General features: G+C 44.9%; 1 protein-coding gene across 1 annotated transcript in view; it reads left to right on the top strand.

Annotated features, from left to right (window-relative positions):
* Positions 1–19,004, top strand: part of prpf6 (PRP6 pre-mRNA processing factor 6 homolog (S. cerevisiae)) — a 39,446-nt gene that overhangs the window by 8,811 nt on the left and 11,631 nt on the right. The window contains exons 9-18 of the mRNA XM_045209559.1: positions 302–464; positions 6,232–6,350; positions 6,480–6,698; positions 7,762–7,884; positions 8,035–8,156; positions 8,904–9,042; positions 9,189–9,308; positions 14,229–14,405; positions 14,877–15,010; positions 15,128–15,219. Coding sequence (XP_045065494.1) covers positions 302–464; positions 6,232–6,350; positions 6,480–6,698; positions 7,762–7,884; positions 8,035–8,156; positions 8,904–9,042; positions 9,189–9,308; positions 14,229–14,405; positions 14,877–15,010; positions 15,128–15,219 — 1,408 coding nt within the window. The remainder of the gene's footprint in view (positions 1–301; positions 465–6,231; positions 6,351–6,479; positions 6,699–7,761; positions 7,885–8,034; positions 8,157–8,903; positions 9,043–9,188; positions 9,309–14,228; positions 14,406–14,876; positions 15,011–15,127; positions 15,220–19,004) is intronic.

The following is a 19,004-nucleotide window of genomic DNA, read 5'->3' on the forward strand; positions in this document are numbered from 1 at the left end:
CACTTTTTAGATTTTAAATGAGGCATTCAATTTCTCCACCTGTCAGTGTCTGTGCTGGCCTGGTTAGATTTCCAGACATTAACAATGGGCTGGCCTGATTACCCTGTATTAGATGATAGATAGGTCTAGCCTAGAGGTCTCTCTGGCTGTCTGTAACCTGCACATTACTACAGACTAATGATAGAGCTCAAAAACTTCACCTTATTGGTGATGATGATTGATGGATGTGACTGCTAGGCTACAGCCTGGTGACTCAGCCAAGGCAGTGGTGACCCAGGCAATGTGTGTGTTTTGTCCCCAGAGTGAGGATGTGTGGCTGGAGGCCGCCAGGCTGCAGCCAGGGGACACAGCCAAGGCAGTGGTGGCCCAGGCGGTGCGTCACCTCCCCGGGTCTGTCCGCATCTACATCAGAGCAGCCGAGCTGGAGACGGACGTCAGGGCCAAGAAACGCGTCCTCAGGAAGGGTGAGATGTTTGTGCCCTGTCAAAGCTACAATGATGCAAACCAGTTCCTGTTGAGACCTGTAAAGCCTTGTTCACATTGGCAGTTTGAAGTGACTCAAATCAATTTGTTTTGCATATCCGATTCGAATCTGTTATTTTTCTTGCTGTCTGAACAGCCAATGGCAGCTTAGCTTGCTACATAACTTTTGATTGATTGGAAGTTATCAGCCTACACCACTGTGCCACACCTGTCATTACTATGACAACTAGTGTAGCGTCAGCAAATGACTGCTGCCTGAACACGCATCTGATTTGGTCCTATAACCTGCTCTTTGGACAGGAGAGCCCCGACCGATTTATCAGTTGACCGATATTATCGGCCGATATTAGCCTTTTACCGATGTATTTGTATCGTTGTTTAATCCATTGAAAAGGACCAATATAAGATGCTGAGAAAATGCTCGTCAAAAAAGCTGTTCTTCACTAGAATTGGACTTTGAGCATTTCATTATTTGTCCTACATGGCTATAAGCCTATCTTCCCATGGTGCGCTACACTAAGACTGGACACTACCACCGGACCAACGCAACTACACCAGTCAGAGAGGAGAGTGAACTAGCTCTTAGTCTTACTGCTTCTACCGTGAGTGCTGAGTGGATAGAAGCTTGCCAGCTCAATAAAGTGCCAAAAATGCGCACAGGCCATATACTGTTACATTAAGTGTCATGGTAGGGTGTCGGGACAAATAATGGATGCAATGCCCAAATGTAAAGTAAGTGCCGTGCTAAGAAATTCAACTCTGTGGTAACAACGTTATAGCCCTTTATTGAAGCCAGCGCAATCTGTTGTGTTATAAATTATTTGCTGTTTGTGAAGGGTATTCCTCAAGCTCTGTCATTCGAATGTTTTCAGAGACACACAAAAAACTTTACTGGTTACAAAGTAGCACTTTGTAGCTTCGTTTTGATGTATGGGTTCATTGTCACTTGATAGGGACTGGTCCTAATTCATGTTTCGCCAATCGCCGTCCCCATTTCCGTGACGAGTACAAGCTAGCCAGCTAGCTAGCTGTGTGAGAGTACTTGACGACGTCTACTGAGGGTTAGTGCTATCTTGAATCCTTGGGACGTCCCTACGCTAAACCCTATCCACAGATAGAACAATGAGCGAGATATTTCACCGGATGTATAAATGTGAAGCATCCGGTTGGCGTTTCCACGCACTACCAAATATGGTGATGACAGGAAGCCCAGTGGCTGGCAGTGGGAGAAGTAGTCCTGTGTAGCTCAGTTGATAGAGCATGGCGTATGCAACGCCAGGGTTGTGGGTTCGTTTCCCACGGGGGACCAGTATGATTTTTTATTTATTTATGCACTCACTAACTGTAAGTCGCTCTGGATAAGAGCGTCAGCTAAATTACTAAAATGTAAAAATTAGATGGATTTTGGCCGACATTATGCTAATTTTCTCATCAATTAAACATTTGATCTCAATACAGTTTTCAGTTTCCAAAACTAGGAATCTGTTACGAACAGAGTCGACAAGGTTTTTTGTAGACTTTACCCTTTGCTAAAGTTTCAAAAAATTGCGTTCTTTAGGAGTGCAAGGGCGAATTGAGTTATTGCACACGCGCACTTCACAGGGTAGGCGTTCCCTAATGGAAATATGCAAATACATGCTAGAATGCGCCAATAAGATCTCGCTAGCTCGTGCTTGGCTCTGCCCACCTACTAGCTTGTTCTGCTCACTAGGATTCAATTTCTCCCATTGGAAACAACAGGCTGTGGTCTATCTTGGGTTAGTAATACAAATCTTTGCCCTAACCACAGACAGAAGGGGTAACCCAGATACGTCACAGGGGCTATAAAGCTGATGCATCCGTTTAGAAAGTTTTCTCAACACCGAATATGGTAGTGAGAGGAGGTCCAGTAGTGGGAGAGGATGGAAATAGGTGAAACTGGGCTGACATCTGCTAACTTTCTCATTGATTAAACATTTTATCTCAATAAATGTTTCTGTTCCCAAAACTAAAATCTGTTACGAACACAATGCGCTGAGTTTTATAGATTTGACGCTTTTCCAAAGTTTCCAAAAATTGAGTTGTTTAGAAGGAGTGCAAGGTCGAGTTGAGTTTGTGCACACACACACTTCACAGAGGAGGCGTTCCCTAACATAAATATGCAAATACATGATACAATGCGGCAATAGGATCTCGCTAGCTCGTTCTTGGCTTTTCCCACCACCTTGCTTGTTCTGCCCACTATGCTTCATTTTCCCCCAATGTAAACGACCCAGATTAACTATCTTGGGTTAGTTATAAATACACTATACAGTGCATTCGGAAAGTATTCAGACCCCTTCCCTTTTTCAACATTTTGTTACGTTACACCCTTATTGTAAAATTGATTAAATTAATGATTTTCCTCATCAATCTAAACACAATACCCCATAATGACAAAGCGAAAACTGCTTTTTAGAATTTTTCGCAAATGTATTATAAATTAAAAACGGATACCTTATTTACATAAGTATTCACACCCTTTGCTATGAGACTTGAAATTCAGCTCAGGTGCGTCCTGTTTCCAATGATTATCCTTGAAATGTTTCTACAACTTGATTGGAGTCCACCTGTGGTAAATTCAATTGATTGGACATGATTTGGAAAGGCACACACCTGTCTATATAAGGTCCCACAGTTGACAGTGCATGTCAGAGCAAAAACCAAGCCATGAGGTCGAAGGCATTGTCCATAGAGCTCTGAGACAGGATTGTGTCGAGGCACAGATCTGGGGAAGGGTACCAACAACATTTCTGCAGCACTGTAGGTCCCCAAGAACACAAGACAGCCACCATTCTTAAATGGAAGAAGTTTGGAACCACCAAGACTCTTCCTAGAGCTGGCCGTTCGGCCAAACTGAGCAATCGGGGGAGAAGGGCCTTGGTCAGGGAGGTGACCCTTTACTCAGTACTTTGTTGAAGCACCTTTGGCAGCGATTACAGCCTCAAGTCTTCTTAGGTATGACACTACAAGCTTGGCACACCTGTGGCTGGGGAGTTTCTCCCATTCTTCTCTGCAGACCCTCTCAAGCTTTGTCAGGTTGGATGGGGAGTGTCCCTGCACAGCTATTTTCAGGTCTCTCCAGAGATTTTTGATCGGGTTCAAGTCCGGGCTCTGGCTGGGCAACTCAAGGACATTCAGTTACCTTATATAGACAGATGTGTGCCTTTCCAAATCATGTCCAATCAATTGAATATACCACAGGTGGACTCCAAGTTGTAGAAACGTCTCAAGGATGATCAATGGAAACAGGATGCACCTGAGCTCAATTTCAAGTCTCATAGCAAAGTGTCAGAGTACTTATGTAAATAAGGTATTTCTGTTTATTTTTAATACATTTGCAAACAATTCTAAAAACCTGTTTTCACTTTGTCATTATGGGGTGTTGTGTGTAGGAAACATTTTTATTTTAGAATAAGGCTGTAACGTAACAAAAAGTGGACAAAGTCAAGGGGTCTCATACTTTCCGAATGCACTGTTTATCAGTTATTGGTGAATATTTCCGGAATTGGATCCAAAAATCCCATATCACCCAGGCTCTATTGGACAGTTAGTATTCCAAAAAGGATTTGGAAAAACAAAACTGATTTGAGCATTAAGGCCTGCAGTGTGAACAAGACTTAAGTGTCTGCTATTGAGACTACTGAGCTTAGACTAGCGATGAAAGGAAAGACAGAGAAGAGGGAAATAAAAAGTTCAACAGACCATCGCTCCGTTTGTACCCAACCTTGTTTCTTATCCCAAATGACACTTCTAGCCATGACACACCATCTATTTACACTCTGTCATGGTGGCCAGAGAGCCCCATTCCTTTAAACACAGGCACACACAGTGCTGTTCCCAGCATCATACCTCTGTGAGAGACTGGATGTTATGCTTCCTTTGAAAGTGTTCAGCCCCTACATATCTGGGCTGCTCTCTCTGTATTTCACAATTTTTTTATATATATTTTTTACATTTATTTAACTAGGCAAGTCAGTTAAGAACAAATTCTTATTTACAATGACGGCCAAACCCGGCCGTGCGCCGCCCTATGGGACTCCCAATCACGGCCGGTTGTGATACAGCCTGGAATCGAACCAAGGGGTCTGTAGTGACGCCTCAAGCACTGAGATGCAGTGCCTTAGACCACTGCGCCTCTCGGGAGCCCAATAAATAAAATAGAAATAAAAAACCTTCTCTATTTATCCATCACAGAGTGCTTAGAAGATTGAGTGTTGATATTAAAATGATAATTGTCATGATTACATTATGAAATGTTTTTGCATGGATTTTTGTGTTTTAAGGTTGGGCAATATCCAGATTTTCATATTGTCATGTCGTCCTCCTGTCATCCCGGGATTCACGGTATTACCGTCTTAGTACACAAGGGGGCACTAAAAATGCAACAACAAAAAACCATTGGGTGTCTATTACCAGAATGCTAACAAAATTAGCACAAGTAATGGTGTATAGAGGCTGCTAGCTAAATAGGCTAACAAGCTCACACTAAAATAAACGAATTGCAAAGACAGGCAATCCAGCTCATAACGTTATACAAGTATCGGTTGTAGCTACCGAATGTAATTTTTTCTGAGTTTGGACATTTACAAACAAATGTTAGTAAGAGACATTGTGCAAATGAAAAAAGTTTTGACACGCTTTTCTGAAGTAAGAAGAGCACAGGCTCTGGAGCAGCATGTGTACACGCTGTGTCTGTGTGGAATCGCTAGGTCAATGGGCCTGCCTGCTCTGCTTGGAGAAGACTGAGGAGCTGACAACAGAGAGGAGAAAAAAACACAAGGAAATCAAGATGGCAGCAGTGGCATCTGTACAGATAATTAATCATCCTTGGCTAGGTTTCCATCCAATTGGCAACAGATTTTCATGCAAATCTTAAAAAATCTGCATAAAGAAAATATGTATTTTCCCACTAGTGGTGTTTCCACCAAATTGACTTGTTGCAGATAAAAATCAGTGTGTGATGACAGTGCACACAAAATTTACTTTTTTGCTTACGTTTTCATATACCAAATAAAAATAGGATGTTCAATGTGTTCCCATCGCATTTTCAACTCTACCGATAGTTTTGTCACAAGAACTGTTGCGTTAAATAGCTAATGTGCCTATTCTGGTTATACCGTGCACTTTCACCACCCTGTGAAGTTTCCCGAGTCGTAGTGGGAGGACCACATGCACCATGTCATCGCATGACTCCCAAGTTTACTTCGATATGATGGTTATTATATCAATATTTGCACATAAAGGCGTTTCCACCGCCATTTCGCGCAAAATTAATTTTACAGACACAAAAAGATCCCACCATGTCGAACAAACAAATGATCAGTCGTCATTTATAAAATTGTACCGAAACTTCCTATTTCCCTCACAGCTGTCGTGAATTTTTTTTAATGCAGAAAGCCTTTATTCACATAAGGACTGTGGATGGATATGTGGTTGGTGATGATCTTTTCTACACAGAAGATCATAGATCTTGCCTGAGGAACTTCTGAACTTCCCACTACCTTTCTGATGCATTTCAGTCACTTCAAACCATACTTCCTTCAGATTTGAATACTGTCAAAAATACTACGACTGATTTTGTCATAGACTGTCATAGCTCCAATTAATAAAAGTAAACATTGGCTGTTGATTAAATCAATTGTTATATGGTGGGGTTGCAGAATTCTTTTGGGATATCAAAATGTTTGGGAACCCCTGGTGTAACCCCTCTCTCTGTGTTTCCCACAGCTCTGGAGAATGTGTCTAAGTCAGTTCGTCTGTGGAAAACTGCTGTAGAACTGGAGGAGCCAGAGGATGCCAGGATCATGCTGAGCAGAGCTGTGGAGTGCTGTCCAACTAGCGTGGAGGTCCACACACATTGATATTGTGCAGTATTCTCATAAGGACCCAGTCTCTTACAATTCTGCATTCTGACCCTGACTGCTGATCTGAAAATACCCCCTTCCCTCACCTTCCTGCCCCCTCTACCTGTGTAGTTGTGGCTGGCGCTGGCGCGGCTGGAGACCTATGAGAATGCCAGGCGTGTCCTGAACAAGGCCCGTGAGAACATCCCTACGGACCGCCACATCTGGATCACCGCCGCCAAGCTGGAGGAGGCCAACGGGAATACTCAGATGGTGGAGAAGATCGTTGACAGAGCCATCACATCACTCGGGGCCAACGGAGTCGAGATCAACAGAGAACAGTGGATACAGGTGAGAGGGAGAAAGTGTGTGTGTGAGAGAGAGGTGGTGAGAATTTAGAGCAGGAAACACCAGTGTGATCCAAAGCACAAAGTGATGTTACCCACTTCCAGCTCCTGTTATTTTCCTGTGACCCGCTGAATAAACAACAGTCTCCTGCAGCCATTATCCAAAAGCCTTCTGCTTCACCCCAGCATTTTCAAAATGTCTAATGTTGACAAGTGTCTTCACCCATTACCCAAATCATGCCTGTGTTGCCCTTGACTCCACTCTGTAAAAGGATACTATAATCACTTCCTCTCTTCAGAGGTGCTGGCGTGCCAGAGTCATTTGGAACAACTGTCTCGTCCATCTTATTTAATCACTGCAGCACAAAACAAGCAGCGGAGCACTCAAACACTTTGCGTATGCGTGTGTGTCACTTGCTGCAGGTCAGTGACTGATGTCTTTCCGACCTCTGTGCAGTTCTGTGCATTTCACCTCTGTTCCACTTGCACTTATTGTTGTGCAACAAAGCTTTGGACTGCAATCACCTGTCGGATTCATGTATTTGTTTCTTTTCCCTTGTTTTCCCTCTTTTCTTGGCTCTAAAGTGAAGTGGTCCATCAACTGTTCTCTGGGACAGGCATGGGAGTTATATTGGAGTGCACAGGGGGAATATTAAGTATATGGTTTGGCACTGCAGAGCCAGATCAAACACTGGCTTGATTCAACTCAAAAGAGAAGAGATCATGTCATGTTTTTTCCCCAGTACAGTTTGAAGCCCTAGCCGCCCATAAGTCTGAGATTATTTAAGAGAGCCGTCTATAAATGGTTGAGGATCCTTGGGAACATGTTTTCACATAAGTCACTCTGTAGTTGCTCCAGCATTCCACTGGCTTGCCTGACTGTCCAAGGCACAAGTTCTCTCTCGCTCTCTCCTTACCCTCCATCCTGTATGTCCGTTCAACTCCCCCTCTCCCTTTTAAACTTTTCTCCATATTCTTCTCCCTCCCCTCCCTCGTTTTTTCATTTTTCCTCCCCTCTGTCCCTCGTTCAACCCATTCTTTAACACTCTCTCCCCCCTTGTCTCCAGGATGCAGAGGAGTGTGATAAGGCGGGTAGCGTGGCAACGTGCCAGGCGGTGATCCGGGCAGTTATTGGCATCGGCATCGAGGAGGAGGACTGTAAACACACCTGGATGGAGGATGCAGAGAGCGTAAGCATGATGACCTTTCACCCTTTCCTTCTCCTTTAATCTCTCAATACCGCTGGACCTAATTCCTCAATACCCCAAACTCAGTTTATATTAGAAACATATGGCATGTCCATAGTTTGATACATTATCTGTAATTCGTTTTTATTTCAGTGTGTGTCCCACGGGGCTCTGGAGTGTGCCCGTGCCATCTATGCCCACGCCCTGCAGATGTTCCCTAGCAAGAAGAGTGTGTGGCTACGCGCAGCCTACTTCGAGAAGAACCACGGCACCAGGTGTGTGTGTTAAAAGCAGACTAAGTTGAATTGAATGCCTGTACCTATTGATTGTAATTGTCTCAGAGTAGATTTCATCACTGTGGCACGTTGTCATTGGCAAGTGATTCAATAGAAGCCAATTCATTTGATTAGTTGCTTTTATATCTTTGAATTTTGTATAATAGTGATTATTTATATAAGGGCTTATCAACGAGAGGCAATGCGTTCTCTGGAAAATAATGAACGATGTGGAAGGTGTGTTCAACGACACATTAGCGAAGTGGAACTAACCTTCCACGGAGTTGCATTATTTTCCAGAGAATGCATAGAGCCCCGAGTTGATTATCCGTTTCATACCATGGCTATAATTTAACACATTTGCACTAGAAATGTGTTCATTTGCCGGTAGAAATGTGTTCAACATCCACTGAAGTAGCTAGCAAATTTACTAGATAGCGACAGTAGTTGCCTTGGTAACCAAACAAACAGACTTGCTAGTTTAGCTAACCAAACCCATACGGTTAGTTATGATCAATCACTGTTTCAAAGCCTGCCTGTTCTCTCTTACACTTTCTCTCCATGACTTATTCAATCTCTCTTTCCCCTCTCCGCACTTGATTTCTCCTCTATATTTACTCACATCTCTCTCACTCCCCCATTTTCTTCTCATCTGACCCCCTTTATTTCTCTCCACGCTTCACCCTTTTACTTCTCACTATCCACCCTACCTCCTCCCTCCCTGTGTGTCATCATCCTCCATCTCAGGGAGTCTCTGGAGGCGCTGCTGCAGAGGGCGGTGGCTCACTGTCCCAAGGCAGAGGTGCTGTGGCTGATGGGGGCCAAGTCTAAGTGGCTGGCTGAGGACGTGCCTGCTGCCCGGAGCATCCTGGCTCTTGCCTTCCAGGTGAGAGAGGAGCAATGACCTTGCTAGCTGGAGTAAACATGCTTATTCCAACGGTATCTTTCTTTATAACAATAGGGTACACAGCAAAGTGCAAACCAAGATTTGGTAGAAGTCAAACACCTTTCCTCCTATCTGTCTGTGTCCAGGCTAACCCTAACAGTGAGGAGATCTGGCTGGCTGCTGTGAAGCTGGAGTCTGAGAATAATGAATATGAGAGAGCACGTCGACTACTGGCCAAGGCCCGCAGCAGTGCTCCTACTGCCAGGGTGAGTGTGTGTGTGGGGGGGGGGTGTCAGGGTTTCCGTCAGCCGGCAATTGGCTGCTTTTGGACGATAAATCGAAATGAAAAGCCGGTAAATAAAACTGTTGCCGGCCAAAATGACCGGGAGAAAATAATCCCATTGCAAAAGAATGCTTTTTATTCATTGATGGAAATACCAGTCGAAGAAATACATTTGACCGCCATCGATCTTTAGGTTAATGTGCATAATTTAGTGGAATGAAATTGGCCTATTTTCATTAGTCATTATGTATCTTATTTATCCAACAAAGCTATCATACGCGCCCAGCATACAGAGCCTATTTTGAGCGGGATTTCTCCTGATGGAGTAAAACGTGCTTTTATAAGCCCATTCATTGCACAACAATTCTAAATGAAATCGCAAAAAAACCTTTTGGTGCTCCGTTAAAAAGAGCTACTATTCTTATTTCTCAACTGGTAATTGAAGCACGTCTCCCATTCAAGTGCGAGCAACAAGCTCTCAGTGCAGTATGCATTTTGAAAACATACTTCATTGTTTGAAACCTGAATGTTTTATTTCATATTATGAGGCATTTCTTACCTTGCTTCAAAGTAGCCTATAGTCAAAATCCGACCGTGGAAACGTGGAGGCAGTTATTATATAAAGACTTAATTGGCGGCGCATGAGTTTCAAGTTTGGGGAAGCTTACAATTTATCCTGTAATTTCTACCATTCTGTGTGCCAGTTATGATTTTCATATGTGCATTTTCATGGAACAGTTTCATTTCAATAATAACTTTATTGTTTCTATGCGTGCTTAGATGCTTTTCGCTGACTGCTCCAACTCAATAATCAGCTAGGCCTATTGCCACGCGTGCTGCTGGTCCTCTGTAGCTCAGCTGGTAGAGCACGGCGCTTGTAACGCCAAGGTAGTGGGTTCGATCCCCGGGACCACCCATACACAAAAAAAAATGTATGCACGCATGACTGTAAGTCGCTTTGGATAAAAGCGTCTGCTAAATGGCATATTATTATTATTATTATTATTAAATAGACATAGGCCTACAAACTTGTGCTTTGAAATGACCAACTGCTATTTTTCTTAAGAAACTAATGATCCTCGATTCCTCTGTGGCTAAGTCATGCTTTCTGGTGAAATATTTTCAATTATTTTATTTATTTATGTATAGACAGGAGTAATTATATAATTTTGGCTAATTTATTTCCATTTACTTCCCTATTGGTGTCACGATCGTCAGGGAGAGAAGTAGACCAATGCGCAGCGTGTTGAATGAACATGTTTAGAATTTATTTAATAAAGCACGAACAAAACAATAAATGACTCGTAACGTCCAACGGTAAACAAATACCGACACAGAACAAAAACCCACAACCACAAGGTGAAAACAGACAGTTTAAATATGGCTCCCAATCAGAGACAACCAGCGAACAGCTGACACTCGTTGCCTCTGATTGGGAGTCACTCAGGCAAACACAGAAATAGACAACCTAGAACACCCAACATAGAAACAGAACACATAAACGAACACACCCTGGCTCAACATACAGAGTCCCGGAGCCAGAGCGTGACAGTACCCCCCCCCTAAAGGCGCGGACTGCGACCGCGCCTCAACAAAACCCACACAGGGGAGGGCTGGGTGGGCATTCCTCCTCGGAGGCGGCTCCGGCTCCGGGCTTGACCACCACCCTTCCATAATTCCCCCGTAGCGCCCCTGGTCCGGTCTGACCCCGCTGGCTGGATCTGGACTGGACATCGACGGAGCGGATTGCTTACGCTCCGTTGTGGAGCAGCTGACCGGTACCTGATCAGGCACCAGACTGACGACGCGCACCCCTGGCTTGGCGCGTGAGGCAGGAACGGACCGGACCTGGCTGACGATGCGCCCCCCTGGCTTGGTGCGTGGAGCAGCAACGGACCGGACCGGGCTGACGATACGCACCCCTGGCTTGGTGCGTGGAGCCGGAACGGGCCTCACCGGACTGACGACTCGCACCCTTGGCTTGGTGCGTGGAGCAGCGACGGGCCTTACCAGGCTGACGACTCGCACCCGCGCGGTGCGAGTAGCAGGAACGGGCTGAACCAGGCTGACGACTCGCACCCCTGGCTTGGTGCGAGTGGCAGGAACGGGCTGGACCAGGCTGACGACTCGCACCCCTGGCTTGGTGCGAGTGGCAGGAACGGGCTGGACCAGGCTGACGACGCACACCGTAGGCTTGGTGCGTGGAGCAGGGACAGGCCGGGCTGGGCTGGCGACGCACACCGTAGGCTTGGTGCGTGGAGCAGGGACAGGCCGGGCTGGGCTGGCGACGCACACCTTAGGCTTGGTGTAGCAGGGACAGGCCGAACTGGGCTGGCGACGCACCCAGTAGGCTTGGTGCGTGGAGCAGGAACAGGCCGGACTGGGCTGTCGACGCACACCGTAGGCTTGGTGCGAGAGGCAGGAACAGGCCGGACCGTACTGGGGACACACACCACTGGCCCCTACGCAGGGATCAGGAACGGGCCGGACCGGACTGGTAACACACCCCAGTACCTCTCGCCGTGCCTCCACACTTTCCCTCTCCTCTGTGACCAGTAGCCCCCTTAACCTGGCGGCCTCCTCTGCCAATCCGCTGGGCCGCTCTGCCGCGGTCTCCTGCTGGCCCGTCGTCCACGGCGTTAGCCCCCCCTAAAAAATTTCTGGGGGTCTCTCTTCCCCGTGGGCCAGGCCTCTATATTTCTCGCCCAACTCTCGCTCTCCTGCTTCCAACTCCAGCCATTCTGCTCCTCCTTAGGCTTGACCCAGTCGAGACTCTTCCTCCACTGTTCCCAAGTCTATCCACTCTGCTCTTTACAAGGCTGGACCCAGTCGAGGTTGCCACGGAGATCTGCAAGCGATTCCCCCTGGCGATGGCTCCTGGACACGCTGCTTGGTCCAGTTTTGGTGGGTTTTTCTGTCACGATCGTCAGGGAGAGAAGTAGACCAATGCGCAGCGTGTTGAATGAACATGTTTAGAATTTATTTAATAAAGCACGAACAAAACAATAAATGACTCGTAACGTCCAACGGTAAACAAATACCGACACGGAACAAAAACCCACAACCACAAGGTGAAAACAGACAGTTTAAATATGGCTCCCAATCAGAGACAACCAGCGAACAGCTGACACTCGTTGCCTCTGATTGGGAGTCACTCAGGCAAACACAGAAATAGACAACCTAGAACACCCAACATAGAAACAGAACACATAAACGAACACACCCTGGCTCAACATACAGAGTCCCGGAGCCAGAGCGTGACAATTGGACCCACCGCTATGCCATTTCTCTCCTGTTCTAATGGTTTTCATATCAACTTTCTTTAATTGTCCAGAAGCCAAAGGCACAACCCTAGTCATATTAGCAACCCATCATAGTTGTTGCATCTTTCGATTCCCCCTCTTTCTAAATGTAACAGATTTTCATCTCTGTCACATATGGAACCGCTATCAGGTGCGCTGTTTAGAATGGTGTTTTCCAATGTGCGCTGTTTAGAATGGCATTTTCCAGCGAACTGCATTTTGACAGATTATGTTTTATTGGCTGCTTCATTACATGAGTTGCATGTTCTGTTAAGATGCATTATCATACTCCAAATGTTATTTCTGTCATGGCCAGTAAATTTAAATCTTCCCGGTCACATTGTCCGACGCATCCCTGGGTTGTTTGTGAGTATGGGTGGGATGAGCGGGTGTGTGATAGAGGATATATAATATGGTGCTTGTGTATGGTTCATATGTGTGAGCCTTGACCGGGACTTGAGTTGAGGGGGAGGGGGGACAGAAGACAATATCCTGCTGCTCCACTGTACAGATGTCTATTCTTAATTTGACCGGTTTCTCACTGCAGGAAAATAATCTTGCAGCTACGAGACACATTCATTATTATGTGGATTATAATTAATGGACATTTTTGTAGGTGTTGATACAAATCAAGTCTGACATTTTAAAGGGGAAATTACAAACTTTAGAAAGAAATTTGTATTTCCTACAGTGCAGGACAATTCTCTGCGAAAACAGAGTGATCAAATTAAGATTGCACATCTGTATTTAGCCATAACCTTTAACTGTTAGCCTCAGCCAAGGCTCCTCTATTGATACAAAGCGCTGAATCAGAGAGAGTCCTACATGTCAGCCAAGACTCCTCCTATTGATACAAAGAGCTGAATCAGAACGAGTCCTACAGTCATCCATCTTCCAGTTTGCACAACATCAACATCAGTGTCGGGTGAAAGAGAACTAGAGCCCCAGGGGGATATTTCCAAACTCATTTGTCTTGTCAGGATGGCCCAGTGGGATATATAGATAACATACAGTACACACACACACACACCGTTTCCTCAGTAATTTACTATCGGGTAAATGTGAATCTGGAAGCTGGTGGCTGTGCTAGGTGTGTAGGGGTTGCTTCTCGGTCAGACAGAACAGCAGGAATTGGTGAGATGGAGATGGACCTGACCTCAGATAGATTTGTTTTGGGAGGAAGTATTCTATGAAGGTAATGGTGCGTTATCCAGTTGGAGTCTTCTCCATGCGTCCATGCCCAGGCTTGCTAGATTCACAACTGGATGGGAAACTGCCAAAGTGTTGTCTGTCTCCAGGAGATTGTAGCATTGCTTGCCAGATAATGTAACAATGTGGTGTTGTTGAAGGTAGAAACGTCCAGGCTAGGCTTGAGGATGTTGTAACTGGCAGCATTACAACATGATATTAGTTACATTTTAAATGGTTGTCTGTGATGTTGTCTTGCCACTGCCTACTCCAGTTCCAAAAATGTAGTTGTTCATTGCTATTTCTTCTGCAAGCTTTTATTCAGAAGGAAATGTTGCTAAGGAAAAGAGTGTTCCAATGTAATTACTAAGATGAAAAGTTAATGAACAGAGTGTGTGTTTGTCCCATTGCAGGTGTTTATGAAGTCAGTTAAGCTGGAGTGGGTGTTGGGGAACATCGAAGCGGCCCACGAGCTGTGTACCGAGGCTCTGAAACACTACGAGGACTTCCCCAAGCTCTGGATGATGAGGGGACAGATAGAGGAGCAGTCTGAAAACAATGAGAAGGCCAGGGAGGCCTACAACCAGGGGGTGAGGAGGGGGAGAGAGAAGGCCAGGGAGGCCTACAACCAGGGGGTGAGGAGGGGGGAGAGAGGGAGAGAGGGAGAGAGAGGCCTACAACCAGGGTGTGAGGAAGGGGAGAGAGAAGGCCAGGGAGGCCTACAACCAGGGGGTGAGGAGGGGGAGAGAAGTCCAGGGAGGCCTACAACCAGGGGGTGAGGAGGGGGAGAGAAGTCCAGGGAGGCCTACAACAAGGGGGTGAGGAGGGGGAGAGAAGGCCAGGGAGGCCTACAACCGGGGGATGAGAGGGGGAAGGGAGATTGGACGTGAAGACAGGAGTGGGCATTCTGGATTATGAGAGATATCAGAATACATGCATACAGCTAGAGAGACAGTAGGCTATCTGAAGTTCAATGTCGCCCAGTTATTGATCAAGTCTTAAAACAGATCTGTGTTTAACACCGATTCCTCTTAACTGTGCGTGTGTCCGCGTACGTGTAGCTGAAGAAGTGTCCCCACTCCATGTCCCTGTGGCTGCTGCTGTCTCGTCTGGAGGAGAGGGTTGGCCAGCTGACCAGGGCCAGATCCATCCTGGAGAAATCACGCCTCAAGAACCCACAGAGCCCAGAGCTATGGTGAGATATACAGATGCATTACACTTACACACAAACAGACACATACAGACGGACGCACACAGACACACACACACACGCTTAAAACACACACAGTAACATGTTTGTGTGTGTTGTCAGGTTGGAGTCGGTGAGACTGGAGTTCAGGGCAGGGCTGAAGAACATCGCCAACACACTGATGGCTAAAGCCTTACAGGAGTGCGCCAACTCAGGTAAGACAGTCAGTCACAATGTGTGTGTGATGGAGAGCAATTCTCAGTCTTTTTAGTCTGCTAGATCCAGGTGGTGATTGTCCCAGTTAGCTTGGTCACTATGTGAGATGTATTTACTCACATAAACCAGGTTTCCATCCAAATGTCGACAAAACAAAATACGCTAGACAAGGTGGGATCTTTTTGTGAAATAGCGGCGGAAATGCCTTTATGCGCAAATATGGATATAATAACCATCATTTTGACGTAAACTTGGAGTCACGCGATGATATGGTGTGTGGTCTTTCCACTACGACTCGTCTGGAAAGCATGCAGTTTATTAGGCTACAGATGAAATACAGTGCTATGAAAAAGTATTTGCCCTCTTTCTAATTTTCTCTACTTTTGCATATTTGTGATACTGAATGTTATCAGATCTTCAACAAACACCTAATATTAGATAAAGGGTTCATAAGTGAACAAATAACACAACAATTACATATTTATTTCATAAACAAAGTTATGCAACACCCAATTCCCCTGTGTGAAAAAGTAATTGCCCCCTTACACTCAATAACTGGTTGTGCCACCTTTAGCTACAATGACTCCAACCAAATGCTTCCTGTAGTTGTTGATCAGTCTCTCACGTCGCTGTGGAGGAATTTTGGCCCACTCTTCCATGCAGAACTGCTTTAACTCAGTGACGTGTGGGTTTTTAAGCATGAACTGCTCGTTTCAAGTCCTGCCACAACATCTCAATTGGGATTAGGTCTGGACTTTGACTAGGCCATTCCAAAACTTCCAATTTGTTGCTTTTTAGCAATTTTCATGTAGACTTGATTGTGTGTTTTGGATCATGTGGTCCTCTGTAGCTCAGCTGGTAGAGCACGGCGCTTGTAACGCCAAGGTAGTGGGTTCGAACCCCGGGACCACCCATACACAAAAATGTATGCACGCATGACTGTAAGTCGCTTTGGATAAAAGCGTCTGCTAAATGGCATATTATTATTATCATTGTCTTGCTGCATGACCCAGCTGCGCTTCAGCTTCAGCTCACAGACGGATGGTCTGACATTCTCCTGTAGAATTCTCTGATACAGAGCAGAATTCATGGTTCCTTCTATTAAGGCAAGTCGTCCAGATCCTGGGGCAGCAAAGCATCCCCAAACCATCACACCACGACCACCATGCTTGACCTTTGGTATGATGTTCTTACTGTGGAATGCAGTGTTTGGTTTTCGCAAGGCATAATGGGACCCATCTCGTCCAAAAAGTTGACTCAAGTTTGCCAAAAAGCACCTGGATGATCATCAAGACTCTTGGAAGAACGTTCTATGGACAGATGATTCAAAAGTATAACTTTTTGGACGACATGGATGATGCGACGTGAGAGACTGATCAACAACTACAGGAAGCATTTGGTTGGAGTCATTGCAGCTAAAGGTGGCACAATATGTAATAGTTGTGTTATTTGTTCACTTATGTTCCCTTTATCTAATATTAGGTTTTTGTTGAAGATCTGATAACATTCAGTATCACAAATATGCAAAAGTAGAGAAAATTAGAAAGGGGGCAAATACTTTTTCATAGCACTGTAAGTTATGATGAACTTCACAAGGTGGTGAGTTTGATGCTCCTTTCCAATAAATGTCGAGGGTCTTATTCTGGTGACATGATGATCGATGCTTGGCTGCCGTTTGACAAATCAAAATAATAATCTCCTCATGTAGTAGGCTGTATCCGCACTGTATCTTCGAGCAGCTGGCTAGAGTGCACGTGCCAAGACCAGAGTGGGCACATTTGCTATTTAACGCGACAATTTGTTTTACAAAACCATCAGTAGAGTTGAAAATGCGATGGAAACCCATTTTAAGTTATATTTTTTATTCAGTAGATAGGACTTTAACCGCAAAAGTAATTTTTATGTGCATTATGTCATCATGCACAGCCTTTTATCCGCAACAAGTCAATTTGATGGAAAATGCGCATATTGTTTTTATGTGGATTTTAGAATATTCACATGGAAACCTGTCGCCAATTGGATGGAAACCTAGCTAGTGAAGTGTTTGTGAGTACATAGCCCATACAAAGATTTTTAGCCTGCAAAGTAAAAAAAAATTGTTTGTTGTAAGTAAAAGAAAAATCAATTAACTTCAACAGAATTCTAATGTTTACTCAAACGACACGTTTTAGTCCTCAGACATCAAAGGTTAAAGTTGTTTTAAGTACAGTGGCTTGCGAAAGTATTCACCCCCTTGGCATTTTTCCTATTTTGTTGCCTTACTACCTGTAATTTAAATTGACTTTTATTTGGATTTCATGTAATGGACATACACAAAATAGTCCAAATTGGTGAAGTGAACTGAAAGAAATTACTAGTTTCAAACAATTCAAAAAAATAAATAACGGAAAAGTGGTGTGTGCATATGTATTCACCCCCTTTGCTATGAAGCCCCTAAATAAGATCTGGTGCAACCAATTAGCTTCAGAAGTGACATAATCAGTGAAATAAAGTCCACCTGTGTGCAATCTAAGTGTCACATGATCGGAGTATATATACACCTGTTCTGAAAGGCCCCAGAGTCTGCAACACCACTAAGCAAGGGGCACCACCAAGCAAGAGACACCATGAAGACCAAGGAGCTCTCCAAACAGGTCAGGGACAAAGTTGTGGAGAAGTACAGATCAGGGTTGGGTTATTTAAAAAATATCAGAAACTTTGAACATCCCACAGAGCACCATTTAAATCCATTATTAAAAATAGGAGAGAATATGGCACCACAACAAACCTGCCAAGAGAGGGCCACCCACCAAAACTCACGGACCAGGCAAGGAGGGCATTAATCAGAGAGGCAACAAAGAGACCAAAGATAACTCTGAAGGACCTGCAATGCTCCACAGCGGAGATTGGAGTATCTGTCCATAGGACCACTTTAAGCCATACACTTTAAGCCGTACACAGCTGGGCTTTACGGAAGAGTGGCCAGAAAAAAGCCATTGCTTAAAGAAAAACACTTGCAAACACGTATGGTGTTTGCCAAAAGGAATGTGGGAGACAGACTCCCCAAACATATGGAAAAGGGTACTCTGGTCAGATTAGACTAAAATTTAGCTTTTTGGCCATCAAGGAAAACGCTATGTCTGGCGCAAGCCCAACACCTCTCATCACCCCGAGAACATCATCCCACAGTGAAGCATGGTGGTGGCAGCATCATGCTGTTGGGACGTTTTTTATCGGCAGGGACTGGGAAACTGGTCAGAATTGAAGGAATGATGGATGGCGCTAAATACAGGGAAATTCTTGAGGGAAACCTGTTTCAGTCTTCCAGAGATTTGAGACTGGGACGGAGGTTCACCTTCCAGCAGCACAATGACCCTAAGCATACTGCTAAAGCAACACTCGAGTGGTTTAAGGGGAAACATTTAAATGTCTTGGAATGCCCTAGTCAAAGCCCAGACCTCAATCCAATTGAGAATATGTGGTATGACTTAAAGATTGCTGTACACCAGCGGAACCCATCCAACTTGAAGGAGCTGTAGCAGTTTTGCCTTGAAGAATGGGCAAAAATCCCAGTGGCTAGATGTGCCAAGCTTATAGAGACATACCCCAAGAGACTTGCAGCTGTAATTGCTGCAAAGGGTGGCTGGAAAAAGTATTGACTTTGGGGGGTGAATAGTTATGCACGCTCAAGTTCAGTTTATTTGTCTTATTACTTGTTTGTTTCACAATGAAAAATATCTTGGTAGGCATGTTGTGTAAATCAAATGATACAACCCCCCCCCCCAAGGGGGTGAATACTTTCGCA

This window comes from Coregonus clupeaformis, chromosome 30 (genome assembly GCF_020615455.1).
Source record: "Coregonus clupeaformis isolate EN_2021a chromosome 30, ASM2061545v1, whole genome shotgun sequence".
NCBI classification, from domain to species: Eukaryota; Metazoa; Chordata; class Actinopteri; order Salmoniformes; family Salmonidae; genus Coregonus; species Coregonus clupeaformis.